This window comes from Prionailurus viverrinus, chromosome B3 (assembly GCF_022837055.1).
Source record: "Prionailurus viverrinus isolate Anna chromosome B3, UM_Priviv_1.0, whole genome shotgun sequence".
Taxonomy (NCBI): domain Eukaryota; kingdom Metazoa; phylum Chordata; class Mammalia; order Carnivora; family Felidae; genus Prionailurus; species Prionailurus viverrinus.
This window is the reverse complement of record NC_062566.1, coordinates 13,578,750-13,595,006: the sequence shown is the minus strand read 5'-3', so window position 1 is coordinate 13,595,006 and position 16,257 is coordinate 13,578,750. Positions and strand designations below refer to the sequence as shown.

General features: G+C 40.6%; 1 protein-coding gene and 1 long non-coding RNA gene across 8 annotated transcripts in view; one reads left to right on the top strand and one right to left on the bottom strand.

Moving 5' to 3' along the window:
• MEF2A (myocyte enhancer factor 2A) overlaps window positions 1-16,257 on the bottom strand; it is a 161,391-nt gene that overhangs the window by 4,067 nt on the left and 141,067 nt on the right. For 4 of the 7 annotated variants that reach the window (XM_047861761.1, XM_047861763.1, XM_047861762.1 and 1 more), the window contains 3 exons: window positions 9,292-9,315; window positions 5,097-5,223; window positions 1,332-1,458 (listed from right to left, as the gene is read on the bottom strand). In XM_047861761.1, the coding sequence (XP_047717717.1) occupies window positions 1,332-1,458; window positions 5,097-5,223; window positions 9,292-9,315 (278 nt within the window). The remainder of the gene's footprint in view (window positions 1-1,331; window positions 1,459-5,096; window positions 5,224-9,291; window positions 9,316-16,257) is intronic. The other 3 variants (XM_047861768.1, XM_047861766.1, XM_047861764.1) reach the window with 1 other exon arrangement.
• LOC125167532 (uncharacterized) lies at window positions 206-5,567 on the top strand. The gene is made up of 3 exons (XR_007152817.1): window positions 206-326; window positions 4,269-4,332; window positions 5,457-5,567. It is a non-coding gene; the product is annotated as an uncharacterized LOC125167532 (long non-coding RNA).

The window sequence follows — 16,257 nt, the reverse complement described above, 5'->3', positions numbered from 1 at the left end:
GAAGGAAGAAAAAAAAAAGACGTTAAGTGGTTTGTGAGCGCATCCGTGTAACCGGAGTGTATTACAGATACCGCCTGACCGAAATGCTGTCAGAATTCCCCAACACTGGTTTTAGTTACCTCTCCTTGGAAGAAAAAGAACAGGACAGATGGGAGCTTTAGAGGCTAGTTCGACCCGCACCCGTGGTACTCTAGCAGGTGAAGTATGCAAAGCAGTGTCAGTGTCTGATGCCGTGCAGCAGAGAGACGAGAGAGGAACGACACGGCAGCCTGGGTTCCGCTTCCTCTCTTCCTTGGTTTCTTCAGTAACATCACCCTACTTTCCAGGTGAGGAAAGGGTCTCAGAAAGGCTAACTTGCTCAGAGTAGTACAGCACAGTGTGTGCGTCCAGCCTGTTCCCCCATCCTGAGTGCCAAGCCACTTCCACTTGCTTCTGTGGGGCTATTTTTAGTGTGTTCATCAGGATGAACAGACGCCTCAAAGGCCAACATGCAAAGAAAATAAATGAAGGAAAATAACCTTTGCTTTCTCTGTGGATAGCAGGGGAGGAATGGCAGGGGTTTGGTATCTTGTGTGTGAATCAGGCTATGGGGATTCACGTGGGTTGATCCCAGCTGGCTCGCTGCACACACTGTACCTCACCAAGCAGAGTTCAACAAAGAGAACACCCCTTATGGGCAGGGTGAGGGGACCTGAGTGAAGAGAATGTATGGTGGTGCCCAGGGGGAGTCAGGCGTCGCTAGCAGGAAGGAGAAGGAACAGAGCCTTTGCAGAACCGGGACAGCAATAGCGCTGTGTAGCTGGAGAGCATCTCAGCAGAGGAGACAGAAGAGCACACCCAGCTGGCCTCCATGAGGGTTGGCCACTTATTTTTCTATCCCTTATCTAATCACCAAAGCAGAGAAAACCCCCCAAAAAAGTGGTAGGTGGGCCTGAATACCTCAAAGCTGCCTTTTTCCAACACTGGAATCAGATATAGAGGTTGGGAAGGAGAGCTGGGACCGGTGGCTTAATCACTGGTGGGTAGGTAGGAGGTGCATACGGGTGACATCGGTGCCACAGTGCCCCTTGGTTACTATGTGTCTCTCTACCTCCATACAAGAGAAGGCTTGCTCCCCGAATTTCTTCAAGGAATGCCTAGTTTGCTCGGTATCCCAGCTATTATCTAGAATCATCATAAAGAAAATCTTTTCTCCAAACACTTGTACCACCTAAAAAAGAATCACTGTAGGACAGTCATGTGAAAGTCAACAGCGTGAAGACTGTAACAGCTAGAAAAAGAAAGTGCACGGGTTGGGAATAGAGATCTGGGAAAAATTTCTAGCTACTCACACCAGAGAGCTGAGGGCTGCTTGTCCTAAATGGTGTTGCTGCCAGGCCGACACCTGTCCCAGAGACAGCATTCCCGGCGAGTTGAAGCCCTGCAGGGCCGACAGGTCCGCACTAGTCAGCGAGTAATCTAAAACAAGGAAAGAAATCTTGCTCGTGTGTGTAATAAGAGGCCCGTGCAAAATAGGCTTTTCAAATAGTAGCTCCAGAAGCTCCTAGCTTGAGAGAAGCCAGGCACTTCATAACCTAAAACACCACACAGGTCTAACCCCACAACGGTTCTTCTTCTGGGAGGCCAACAGGTCCTGGCTATATTTGCTTATCTGGGATTATTTCAGTAAGTTTCAACTTTGTACTAAATGTTTATAAGTTTAATGTCTCACAAGAAGTTGAGATACTTTTTCCAGTAAATAGAAATAATGAAAAGGCCATTGCTAAAGGATGTTCCTACATAACCATTATTTTAAATGTGCCCAGCACTACCCTCCGGAAGAAGAGGGACAGGTCAGGCTGAGTCTGGAACAGCAGGTCTTAGGTTCTTGAAGTACAAGGGCAACAGGAAAGACACGGCACCCCTTCCCATGCAGCGCCAAGCTCAGTGGCATAAATCATACATTATTACACAACTGATTAACGGCATTTGCTCAAAGTACAGGGGCTGTCAAAGGTTTCTGACTGCCTGCAAAACAATTTCAAGTTCATGAAAATACTTAAGTGTTACAAGAGTACAATATATAATATAGGTTATTTTATATGAATGCTTCAGACACAAGTCACTTCGGCCAAGACCTAGGACATTAGGTATCATTCACACATAGAGTTATTTCAGTTCTTCATTAACACTTGTCTTTTCCATTTAGTTTTAAAGAGAGGTGGCAAAAACCCTTCTAGTTTCAACTGCTTTTCCATGTCTCAAGAGAGGTATTTAAATAAGTTGGTTTTCGTAGCAAATTAACGTCAATAAAAAAGGACCGGAGTGGAAACAGTGCAGGCGGTGCTCGGGTTCCACGTGCCTCTACGCTTGCTCCTCATGCCACGGTCTCCTGACCGCCTGGTGCATTCCCAGAGGCTGGTGTGGGGACACCCGAGCACCGCTGCCTTCCACAGCGCCCCCCTGCGCCTCACAACTCTCTCCACCTCCAGTATTCCCAACCCCCTACTTGCTAACTTGCTACATCCATCTGGATGTCCCTCCAAACCACTCAAATTTGACACCCAAGCTGGATTCCTCTTTTCCTCCAAACCTCCTCATCTTGATAAACGGCACCGACTTTCACCTCGTTGCCGGTGCCAGAGGCCCGTGGGTGTTGATACTTCCCTCCCACTTCCACCACCAACCACCAAGGCTGCTCAATTCTACGTACTGTCTCTCCATACTGCCTGAGTCACCAGCTCTACCAGCACCACTCCAGTCAGAGCCATCAGTATTCACCACTGGGGCCATTGATCCAGCCCCCCACGTGGGTTCCTTGCATGCAGTTTTGCCCCTCTGAACACTGCAGTCAATGTGATCTTAAAACAACAAATATGGTCATGCTACCTCTCTGCTTAAAACTTTATGGCTTCCCAGCACTCTCAATATCCAAAATCTTCAACATGGCCTCTAAATTTCTTACCTCTACAGTTTCAACTCTAACTGCCCTCCACCATCCCTGTCCTCCCCGTCATGCTCCTATCTCCTCGTCTTTGTACACAGTGCTCCCTCTCCCTGGAACACTCTCCACACTCTGCCTGGCTGAGTCACCTGTGCTCCTTTAGGTCAAAGCTTCAATGCAGCTCTTAATATGACTACAATAAATTATTCTGAGAGCTGTCTATCCTGTGTCTTTCTCCCCCAACACTCCCTAAGTTCCACTACTAGCCACACTCCTGTTGTGCCTGGCCCAGTACCTGCCTCATAGTAGGTGTTTGATAAGTATGTGCTGAATGGATGCACGAGCAAGTCTAGGAAGCTGGGAGTGACCTTACTGATGGGCATGAGGAAGTGTCTGCATAACAACTGTTGTATTTTTTGAAATGTTGCTCATTGTTTTATCCCTTTATTGACCATCTGGCACAAGTCTGACTCTAAATATGTACCGAAAGCCAGATGATATACTAAAGAAAGATGAAAACGGTTATATTTTTAGAAAGGGCAACTAAATACATTAAAGATAATATGGTAAAATTAAGCCAAATACATGCTCTGAAAAAGAGTGCAAAGTCTAAGTTAAAAGAAGGAATCAGACTGAAGCCACGTGATTGATGGTTTTGAGAGAACAGGACTCCATTTTTATGTTTTGGTAACTCCTTCTGCACTTTTAGAAAAACACGTTCTTGCGAATCCAACTGCATTTCTAAAAACAAGCATAGTGGAGTTTCTAAGTATACTGAAAAACCCGTCACGAAGTATTATTCAGTAAACTACTCTCACTTGAATACCAGTTCAAGCCCCATCTTCTCAGCTAGTATCCCTCTGGAACATTCTAGCTCTTAGATTTCCCTCTTTCCTCCTCACATGCTCAAGTCTCAGAGCGCCAACTGCCAACCTCGGCCACTGAGGACTTTACCTCCATAGCTGCCATCTCATGTATGTCCTGCTCCTTAGCTGGCAGAAACTCGGGAGAAAAGCTATGTCCCTAGCATACTGTCACTCATACAGCTAGCTGGTCATCAGTGGAATGAAACAATTTCTATGAATGCGTAATCTCTTGTTTTACCCTAGATTTTGCACTTAGTAGATTCGGACATGTTTCTTTTTCATATCGATTAGAAAAGGTCGACATTTTTCTGAAAGGCTTTTTCAACAAAACCTTTTACAATTTTGTTTTAAGTGCACTACATGCAATTAAAGTGACAATCAAATGTATCAGTGGCCTCAGGGAGCTCCAGACAGCAGTTTGAAAACACCGTGCTAAAGCATTTACCCTGAAGTCTAAAATTAGCTGGTTTTTATTACAGTCTACTTAGAAGAATCATGAGAAGAATATACGCCCTATACTGCAGTCTCTTCATAACTGACAAGGTAAAATTTAACTGTTTCCTTCTCTGAAGCATCGGGTGCTTGCCTCTCAGCCGGTGAAAGTGCAGCCACACACCTCCTGCCTCTCCCCGGAAGGGCAGATGTATGTGGAGGACTGTCCACACAGTCTGCGTGGCTCCACGCACCCCTGCACTCAGGGCAGCGGTTGTAGCTTTTCTTAACACCGCCCCGAAATAGTGGATTTTAAAATGAAACGTCTAAATAAACATAAATGGGCGAAAAGCTCCTCTCCCAAAAGGGGAGTGACTGGCTCTGAGGAGAAACAAGAAAGGGCCTGGTCTTGTTCCCGGGGCACAAACACATGGAGGACAACACAACGTGCCCGGCACAGTGACACATCCACTGCCCTGCGGGGTCCCGAGTGCAAGGAGGCTCCGTCTTCCCCAAGCTGGCTAACACGGCATGAAGAGAAAAACCTCTTCCTTCAACAGCTGGGAAGAGTGAGGGACTGTGCGATGAGAAACGACGACAGTCCATCCTCCTCGGTCTGACGCACGGGCCGGAATTGTGAGAACGGCCGCCTGTTTGTCAGGGGGAAGTAAAGGTCGATGCTGGGAAACCATTCTACAGTCAATGTATTTTCTGTACATTTTTCAAAGCTAGTATTTGTTTTAATACATCCAAATGTGAATCTAAAACACTGGAAATCATTTATTTCGATCAATACACTTAAAAAAAAATCACAAAAGCACATGCTGATCACAAAACAAAACTAAAATCCACAAAAGGCACGAGAGCAGGCTCACCAGTGTTGTAGGCGGTCGGCATGGCTGAGTACACCAGTCCCTGTGGAGGCAAGCTTGGGGTGGTCACAGACACGACTGGGGTAGCTAGAGGTTGAGTGGCTTGAGAACTGCTTATCCTCTGGGTATTCTGTGAGAGGGCAGAAAAAGTGTCATTATTTGAGTATTTATACTCAGACTTAGTATTTTAAAAATAACATTCAATTTAAAAGTGACATTTTTCACAGTTTTATGATGTGAATGTCATCATTTCTTAAAGCAGTGATAATGTGAAAAAAAATCTTTAATAATACTAATGGGAATAACTAAACGTTTAATTTCAAGGAACATAGTTAACTATTCATTTTCCCTTGTCTTTTTCAGAGTTTATTGATGTCGAGGATATACCCTTAAAACAGAAACTTGCATTATGGGTGATAACACTTTTATGTGTTAACATAAATAAGGACTCAATGGCGCTACAAAAACCGCCAGGCTACCTGAAATAAACGTCTGGGTTTTAAAGACCTGAAGAGAGCAAAAGTCATTTGTATACAGACAACGTAAGTCCATGAGTTTAGGGATCAAAACTACTTATAGTTGCAGCATTTCCATGTTAACATGGTTTTAAGTCTTGGCTTGCTGAAGTACAGCTTGCTTTCAGATTTCCTTCCCGGTGATCCTGCAGTTGATGTGCCCGCACACTGCGCACACACCACTTACCCCGCCCCCGTACCTGCTCAGCCTCCTCCACTGTCAACATCACCCACCCAGTGACCTATTTCTTAGCAGTAGGTTCGGATATGCATCCCTCAGTCCCCAACTCTTCTGAAAGGAGAGGCTTTGCATAGAGAGAGCTTGTGACTAACATACTTTTGGTAGAGCTGTGAATGGAGCGAAATTAAATGCTTGCTGACTGACTCCATCTACGTGGTATTCTATCTACACTAGGAATGAATTTTAAAAATCAACTACCGGGGCACCTGGGTGGCTCAGTCGGTTAAGTGGCCGACTTCGGCTCAGGTCATGATCTCGCAGTCCATGAGTTCGAGCCCCGCGTCGGGCTCTGTGCTGACAGCTCAGAGCCTGGAGCCTGTTTCGGATTCTGTGTCTCCCTCTCTCTGACCCTCCCCCATTCATGCTCTCTGTCTCAAAAATAAATAAACATTAAAAAAAAATTAAAAAAAAAATCAACTATCGAATAATCAAGTCAGTTTAAGATGGCCACTCCAGTACATGTTGGGGGATGACAGAGCAGTTTCTCACCACAGTGGCCTAAGGGAACACTCCAAAACGAAGATCAGAGGAACAGACTCCTTGATCCATGCAGTCAGCACACAAGAAGGCCAAAGCATATCTCCTCCAGGGTTATTATTGTTTTAAATGAAATTACAGCCTGAAAACTTACATTTGGGGGTATAAGTCATATCAATAAAACCACAATTCAGTGCCCTTAAGATTATGAAGACTCAAGAGTGTGATTTGGTTTTCTCTATCACCATTTCAGATGAAGGCCTTTGGCCAGATTTAGATGCTTGAATGTTGATCATTTGATTCGGATCCAGATCTGTTTATTTCTTTTTAGTTTGTATTTTCCACCCAGTCTTGAAGTTTCTATTCTAATTAACAAAGACCATTTAGTATGTGGCTATAGCACCTGGGTTTTTGTCACAAATTCACTATTTCCTAAGTAGGGGGGAAATCATTTAACCTCTCTTTGTACAGTAGGGAAGACAGTGATCTTGTAGTCCTACCTTGTGAAGCTCTATTGAGATCATAGGTGGGAAGTGCTTTGGTAACTGAAGTACTATACAGATGTAACACAGTATCTTTATTGTCCCAAGAAACCCTCCCAAGATTTCTATAACTGGTTAACAAAAAAAGAGGGGGGAAAATATATTTATTCCTTCTGACATAGGTATGCCCCTGGAGCTACCATGAAGTAAAGGTGTTTTAGTACAGCAAGGCTGCTCAAGGAATCTATGTAGCCAGGCTCTTACCAGAAGAGTTTTTAGTGTAGGCCCCAAGGCACCAGTCCGTCCTTCCTCACTTTGGGTCAGAGCCATCCATGATTATATCTGAGAGTTCAAATCAATTTGAACAACTTCCTAAATACTAATAGATGGCGTTTGTAATTATTATTTTGGTTTTGACCACAGAGCTCCACATTTAAAACTAATTACGTTTTACAGTCTGATTCAGCAATTAAAAACAATTTTAAAAAAAGGGGCACCTGGGTATCTCGGTCAGTTGAGCATCTGACTTTGGCTCAGGTCATGATCTGACAGTTTGTGAGTTCAAGCTCCAAGTTGGGCTTTGTGCTGACAGCACGGAGCCTGCTTCTGATTCTCTGCCTCTTCTCTCCCTTTGCCCCTCCCCCCTGCTTATACACACACACTCTCTCCCTTTCTCTCAAAAATAAACACCAAAAAAAATTTAATAGAGTCTGAATCAGCATAAGTTATAAAGGATATGAACTGTTTATAGTTTCAGGTTATGTATTTGTTTCTTAATTACAAATACCTTTTATGCTTTCTGCATTTTGTAGTTTACAAAGATTTAGAAATTTATCTTTGAGATTCTGTAACTTGGGGTGTATTTTAAGGAATGTGGAAGTCACTCTATGGTAACTGGGAAATACACTTTCATCTCAGCATCAAGTTAATAATTTTAATGAGTTTTTGAGGTAGAGATATACTTTGGAGTATATAATTTGTTCTAAGATTTGGTCACTGGAAATTCAAGAGTCAAATACTAGGCAAAAGAACACAGCATGACCCAGTTTGGCCTGGTTCTATCCATGCCAGAGCTTCATCTCCATGGCAATTTCCTGGCATGACCTCCAGAAGGGGTGGTGTGTGTGTGTGTGTGTGTGTGTGTGTGTGTGTGTGTGTGTGTATGCGTGCACACGGACGTGCGTGCATAACAGTGAACACCAACATATTGGTTCCAGCCATCAAAAGATCCTAATCTCCATGGCATTGACTTTTCTGAGTAAGCGACTTGTGAAACCACTAGAGGGCAGCATATTGCTAGAGAATTGAAAGGAAGCACTCCTGAAAACTTAAGGTAACTAGTCTAAGATGAATTATTTTATACTGAATTATAAACTTAAACTTCCGTTTTCTAATCATTACTGTATCACTAAATAAAGTATTTCCCCAGAAGAAAGTCCGAATCTACACATGATGTAATCAACACCACAATGTCAGCGAACTAATATATTTTAGTTTACCTAAATAGAAAACCACATCTAAAACTGTGAGTGATCACAAAGTTAAAGAATGATCTCTTAAGGACAGAGCACAGACAACCTTATCTAAAAAGAAAAGAACTGTGCAAAACACACCAGCATGCATATATATGTAATAATAAAATACAAATACAACCAACAGATGCCTTCCCCCCATGCTCTCATGCAATCTGAACACTTGTCCATGCTACAAACTAAAACATTTTCAAGTTTTTCCACCTTATAAATATCCAATTAGCAGCTGACTTTGAATTCATATGATCATTTCTGTGAATCTGGGAGTCTAGTTCCCAAAGAATAGATCAAATGAAAGTTCTTTTTAGTCAGATTTACTTTCTAGAAGAAAAGCCAATAGAAATCATTTGTTCTAGAAAAAAGGTAATAGCTACTTTTAAGAGCAGAGTATCTCCTGCTAGACAAAAGTATAAAATCTGTGTAAATTACATTTGTTTTAGTAAACAGGGAACCCCCTTATTGTTCAGATCATCTCAGATAGTATGAAATAATTCCAACGCTGAAAAAGGTGACCTCACCAAAAATGATGTCATCTTTTTGAAGGAAAGAGAAATGGCACAAGACCATGTGTTACAATCTGAGGAACTTTTAGGGTGAGGTCATTTTCTAAAAACATGTTAATAATTTGGGGAACTATATACGGTATTTTGTATCTTTCCTTAAAAAAATCTTTAACAAGTAAGTGTCTTGTGATCATTGACAACTCTTGTTTTTAAAGGCTCTGTTCCAGTGTTCCCTCCAGCAAACAAAAGGGGTCAAGATACACAATTATACGTAGAGAAACGAGACAGACTCTGTAGTTCCAGTAGCTTGGTTCAGTTATTCAAAGTGCTTGCAGTGTTTAGTAACTACAAGAAAAACTGTGTAACAAAGGGAACACTCATTAGATAAAAACGTTTAAGAGAATTAGTACTTTCTAGATCATTTGTAACTCCCTTCAGGCACACTCACCAACTCCAATTCCTCTTCCTCCGACTGTACTCAGCACATAAGAGGGATACAAGAGTTACTAAGACTGTTGATACTCAAAAATAAAATATTTCTTTAGAAAAACATGTTATTTGGACACTGGCAGTTACTTGGAACTCTCAAGAGATGATTATATTTATGCAACGAATACAAATCTAAATTACTTGTTTCTTCACTGGTAGTTGATTTCAGAAGAAAGACAGGCTTTAAAGACACCACTCCCCCCAGGCTTCATCGGCTCCTATGCTGGCCTCACCTACACACAGCCAGCTGCTGCAACAGTATGTCAAAGGAGTTCCTCATCACGATACCAGTTTATATTTGAAATCTTGAGAATACTTCATCCTCCCGTCCCTAGCCCACTGTGTCACACATGTCCATTATTCATCTTCTAGATGTGTGCTCTTTGGTCGGCAGAAATTATTTTGTTTCCTTATCCCACAGCAGCTAGCACAGTGTTATGAAACAACAAGAACTCAAACATTTGTTAGTAACGATTTTAAATAACAGATTTATAGATCATCTGCAAATACCATTTTCATAGATATAATTTCACTGTGGAAAAGCCACACTTATGAAGAAAATGAGACTGGAAGAGAAGTGAACTGATAAATCATGTCCAGAAAAGAGCTGAATGAAATGTATTCGCTCCTTTTCTCCTAAGCATCTAGAAAACATTAGGCTAGAAATCATCTGCTAACTAGTTTTTTCCTTATTTTACTTTGAGTAAGTCAAATTTGTCAATCTATGAAAGGTATCTTTATAGGCACCACTGATAACATGAAATCCCAATCTGAAAGCAAGTTCATCCGAAACACTATAAAACAGGGAGGCTGGTCATCTACTCTGAGAAATAATCACTTGGTCTATAACTGCTATTTCAAATATGGGTAAAATGTTCTTCGACTGTTTAGTTATAGATATTTTTACACATCTCCAATGATAAGATTCGCATCAAAATACTATGGGTGTGTGATGTATTAGTTTTCACTTTAACCTCAGGGAAAAGGGTGTAAAATTATTTATATGGCAAATTTTGAGTATTCTGCAAAGAAGCTTCATGATCTCTGTAAAAAAGACCAGCGATCCTGACCAGTTGCTAAATGCCTAAATGCAGTTTTGTCTTAAATTCTGCAGTTTACTGCTAATTCTTATAAACATATTTCTGAGTCTTAAATGAACCTTCCTATGGTTTTCATTTCTGAAAAATAGTGGCAGGCATTCCACATCTTGTTCCTGAAAGGTGACTATCCAAAATGCTTAAATGTTTTTTCTGAACTCCTTTTTTTTGGCGGGGGGGGGGGGGGGGGGGGGGGGGTAGAGTATATTTCTTTGTTACGTATGTATGTAGTTTTCACTTTGTATCCTGACATAATTTTACTCTTAGAGAGCAGCTACAAACAGAGCATAGCATCACATACTGTACCCCAGCAGTTCCCCCCCCCCATCCAGGTTTAAATTCCAAAGAAACATGTTACAGTTGTCAAAACTAATAAAAAGACCATAGCAGAAACGAAAGCTACAGACTTCACTTGGACTTCCCTGGTCTTCTTCACCATGTCCCTGTACTGATTGAGGACCAAATCCTGCGTCCCATATGCCCTTAATTGTCATGCATCCTTAGTCTCCTCTAGTCTTCGACAGTTCCCTCCCATCTTTCCTTGTTTTTCATGACCTTGATAACTTTGAAGAGTACTGGTCGAATATCTTGTTGAATGTCCCACAATGTGGGTCTTTTATTTTCTCAGTTAGATAAAGAGCGTGGATTTTTGCAAGAATACCAAAGAAGGTGACTGTGACCCTCTTAGCACATCATATCAGAAGACATGCCATCTCATTACCAGTGATGTCAAGCTTGATTGCCCGGTTAAGGTTACATCTTCGAGCATTCCCCACTGCAAAAATCACCACCTTTCCTTTGTAATCAACAATTATTTGGGGAGAGACATTTTGAGGATGTGCAAATACCCTGTTTTTCCTTAAACTTTCGCTCACTCATTTAACATCCGTTGACCTTGCCTGGCCTGGTCTCTGTACTGTAGTGTTATAACAATGATTTGCTATTTCGCTCTTTCTGTTCACATATGTTAATTAGAATTCTTCTCTAAGGAAGAGCTGTCCCTTCTCCATTCATTTATTCAATAATTTACTCGTATCAGTAATAGACTTGGTATTTTTTTTCCTTGGGTAATAATCCAAATCTCCTATTACTTATTTTGTTACTTAAACTGTTCTCATTTTGGCCACTGGGAACTCTTCTGAAAGGCTGGTTCCTGTGACCTTTTCACCTGCACTTCCTTATCCTCTGGCACCTCTCTGACTCATCTTGAATTTTCGTCACCCCAGCTCTACAATCACTTCTCCGAGGAGTCCTGATTCCCTTTGTTGGAGAATGTTTAGAGACAAAGATCCAGCACTAGCTGTACTCAGTTACCAGGTGTCACTGTTTCAAGGGCCTATCAGCAGACAGAGCTAGGAAACGTATGATGTGTACTATTCATGCGTATATACATTTATATTTCTCTACCTATATATGTCAAAAAAAAAAACACACTGAAACTTCCAACTGCAACCCAGAAACACAGGGTTCACTGTAGCCTCCCCCAACCCCACACCCACCTTGCTTATTTGTAACTTTTTTTCCCCAAAAATGAGAAATCTGGCTTTCTCTATCTATAACGTATTCACTGTTTTGACTATGTAACAAATTTGCTATCTTGAACACAATGATTTCCTACAATTTTTTTGTTCTACCTAGAATAAAACAATGTCCAAAGTTACTGGGAGCTCTTTTCTTCCTCATCCCCTTCAGTGCCATCATCTCACCCACTTGTGATACAGTTATATTCACATGTCACGGTCTGCATTCAGTCTTCAATTCCCCTGGAATCCTGGTTTTTAACTGCATATGGTAAAAGTCACTCTATGTATTGTATAGTTTTTACGGATTTTAACACAAGCATTGACTCATACGTACATCTAACAACACAGGATCACAGAATGGTTCCATTACCTCAAAAATTCACCTCAAATTTGTAGTCAACTCCTCTCTCCATCCCTGGCAACAACCACTCATCTGCTTTGCATTTTCCAGAAGGAAATGTAAATGGAATCATATACTATGTAGTCTTTTGGATCCAGCTTCTTTCATTTAGTAAAATTCATTTAAGATTCATCTATACTGCTGTGAATAAATAGCTCATCCTTTCTTATTGCTGAGCAGTATTCCTTTGAATGTTCCACAGTGTGTATAGCATCCACCCATTCATCTGCTGGAAGGACATTTAGGTTGTCTTCAAAGGTTTTGGCAACTATGAAAAATACTGATTTCTGTAGAAACAGTTTTAATTCACTTGGGAAAATTCTCTAGGAGAGAATTGTTGGGTTGTATGACAAGTATATACTGAACTTCATAAAAAGATGCTGATCTGTTTTCCAAAGTGGTGCATGAGTTTGCATTCCAAGCACGAATGTGGGAGAGTTCTTGCTGTTCTGCATCCTCGCCAGAACTTGGGTGTTTTTAAGTATTTTGGTTTTGTTGGGTACTTTTACTTGGGTATAGCTGACACACAATGTTACATTAGTTTCAGGTGTTCGACACAGCAATTCAGCAACTCTATACGCTATGCTGTGCTCACAAGTGTAGCTACCATCTGTCACCAAACAATGCTGTCACAGTATCACTGACTATATTCCCTATGATTTTATTTTTAAAAATTTTAGCCATTCTAATAGATGTATAGTTGTAGCATTCTGGACTCAAGTCCTTTACTGGATATGTGATTTGCAAACAGCTTCTCCTAATATTTTTATTCTCTGGATAGGGCCTTCACAGAGTAAAACTTTTTTGATAGTGAAACTATTTTGATAAGCATCAATATATCAAACTTTTCTTTATGTACCATGCTTTTGGTGGTGTATTGTTTTTTTCCAATGTTTTCTTCTAGAAGTTTCAGGGTTTTTGTATTTTGCATTTGAGTCTATGACACATTTTGAGTTAATTTTTGTATAAGGTAGGAGTTCTACTTTGAGATTTTATTTTTGCATATGGATGTTGAATTGTTCCAACAGAGTTAGTTATAGCAACTACCCTTTCTCCACTGAATTGCTTTACTGCCTTTGCCAAAAACCAACTGAATGTATTTGTGTAGGTCTATTTTCTGGGCTCTCTGTTTTGTCCAGTGATCTATGTGCCCATCTTTGTGCCTGTACCACACATTCTTGATTACCATGGCTTTATAGCAGCTCTTGAAACCAGGTAGTATCTTCCTATTTTTTGTTCTTTTTCAAAACTTTTGGCTATTATAGTTCCTTTGCCTTTCCATATATATTTTAGAATTGGTTTATTGATACCTACAAAACAGCTTACTGTGATTTTGATTGGGATTAGTTTAATGTATAGACCAATTTAGGAATAAGCGACATACGATACTGAGTCTTCAAATCCATTAACATAATGTACCTATTCATAAAAGCCTTTGATTTCTTGCAACACTGTTTTGTAGGTTTTAGCATGCAAATCATGAACACATTTTGTCTGATTTCTATCTAGGTATTTCTTTAATTTTTGGTGCTATATAAATGGGATTTTTAAATTTCAAGTTCCAGTTATTCATTGTTAGTATAAGAATACAATCCACTTTTATATATTGACTTTGTACCCCATGACCTTGCTAAACTCACTGACTGGTCCCAGGAGGTTGGGTTTTGTTTTTTGGTTTTACAGATTCTTTATGCTTTTCTACATAGATAATTATGTCTTCTGTGAATAGAGACAGTTTCATTTCTTCCCTCCCCAAATGTATACATTTTAGTGATTTTTCTTGCTTTACTGTTCTGGCTGGGACTTCTAATACAATGCTGAAGATGAGCGGTGAGAACAGACATCATTGCCTAGTTCCTAAATTAATAAAATACAGTATTTTCCCTTTATTTTAATTAAGCACCTTACTTGTAGGACTTTTGTAGATGTTCTTCATTAGGTTAAAGACGTTCCCATCTTTTCCTAGTTTGCTGAAAAATTTTTGTTTTTATCATAAACACTGAATTCTGTTTACAGTGAATTATATGGATAATTTTTCATATAACCAGCTTTTGTATTCCTGGGATGAAACCATTTGGTTTTGATACACTATCCCTTTTTACACATTGATGAAAATTATTTACCAGTATTTCACTGAGGAGTTTACCATGAGGCATACTCACGTACTTATGTACATTTCCAAGTACAGTTGTGGATTTTTCTATTTCACCTTTAATTCTATCAGTTTTTGCTTTATAAATTTTGAAGGTCTTCTGTTAGGTGCATATACATTAAAGATACTTATTTCTTTGGGGCGCCTGGGTGGTTCAGTCAGTTAAGTGTCTGACTTCGGCCCAGGTCATGATCTTCAGGTTTGTGAGTTTGAGCCCCAAGTTGGGTTCTGTGCTGACAGCTCGGAGCCTGCTTCGGATTCTGTGTCTCCCTCTCTCTCTGCCCCTCCTCTGCTTGCACTCTGTGTTTCTGTTTCTCTCTTTCAAAGATAAACAAACATTAGGGGCACCTGAGTGGCTCAGTCAGTTAAGCGTCCGACTTCAGCTCAGGTCATGATTTCATGGTTCGTGGGTTTGAGCCCCATGTCAGGCTCTGTGCTGACAGCTCAGAGCCTGGAGCCTGTTTCAGATTCTGTGTCTCCCACTCTCTCTGCCCCTCCCCCACTCACACTCCATCTCTCTCAAAAATAAACATTAAAAAAATTTTTTTTAAAAGATATTTCTTGGAAATTGGACTATGTGCTGTCCTTCTTTATCATTGGTAATATTCCTGACTGTAAAGTCTACATTGTTTGGAATCATTATGGCTATGCTGGCCTTCTTATGGTTAATGTTTGTATGGTATGTTTTCTCTAGTGTTCACTTTCAAATAGGTATCGCGTTAGGTGTAGGTTAAGGGCTTAGAACAGTGTATTTACGATTTGCCTCTCTGTCTTCTGTTGCCATGTATTTTATTTTTACATGTGCTAGAAGTACAAAATTCATTCCCACTGTTTTTGCTTAGAAAGCTGGTGATCTTTTGGAGCAATTTTAAAAAAGGAAAATGCCCAGATTTTGGTTTCTAATACCATTCTCCAATAAAAGGAACCAAGGTTCCTTACAGAAATGCCCGGTTCTAGCACTGGGGCAGGAAATATATAGGATGAGCCTAGAGCATTTTGTACTACCTGAGAAATTTCCAAGCAACTCGCCCATGCTCCCCACCACCAAAAAAACCCCATGAGGATGACTGTGTGACAGAGGCACAGGAACCACCCAACAAGTCCTCAATAGCTAAAGCTAGAACAATGTGAGCAAAAGAATAAGACAGTATTGGTAAAATTAGGTATTCACAGAATTTAGGAGTATTATAACCCTAAGTATAAATGTCCATAAGTCCATATTAACATAAATTATTAAATAAATGAAAGTGAACAGATCAGTCACCTGTGCAGAAGAACTCCAAATAACTGATGTAGACATTCTCCCTCAAGCAGGTAGAGCCTCACTCCCCACTCCTTAAGTATGGACCTTGCATAGGGACTTCCTTCCAAGGAGGACAGTTTGGAAAGGAAGAAGAGTAACTTTGCAGCAGAGAAACCCATGGAACACTACATCAGCAAGGTGACCAAGGTTACCATCAATAGTAATTACCGATAATGATAGATATGATGTGATAAAAATGGCACTTTACCTCTATGGCCTTCCTCCCTGAAACCAATAACCCTAGTCTAATCATGAGAAAAAAATCCCAACTGAGGAGCATTCTACAAAATACCTGACCAGTACTTCTCAAAACTGTCAAGGTCATTAAAGCAAGGAAAGTCTTACGAACTATCACAACCAAGAGGAGGCTAAGGAGACATGACTACCAAATGTAACCTGGTGTCCTGGATGGGATCCCAAAACAGAAAACACATGCAGTTAAAAACTAAG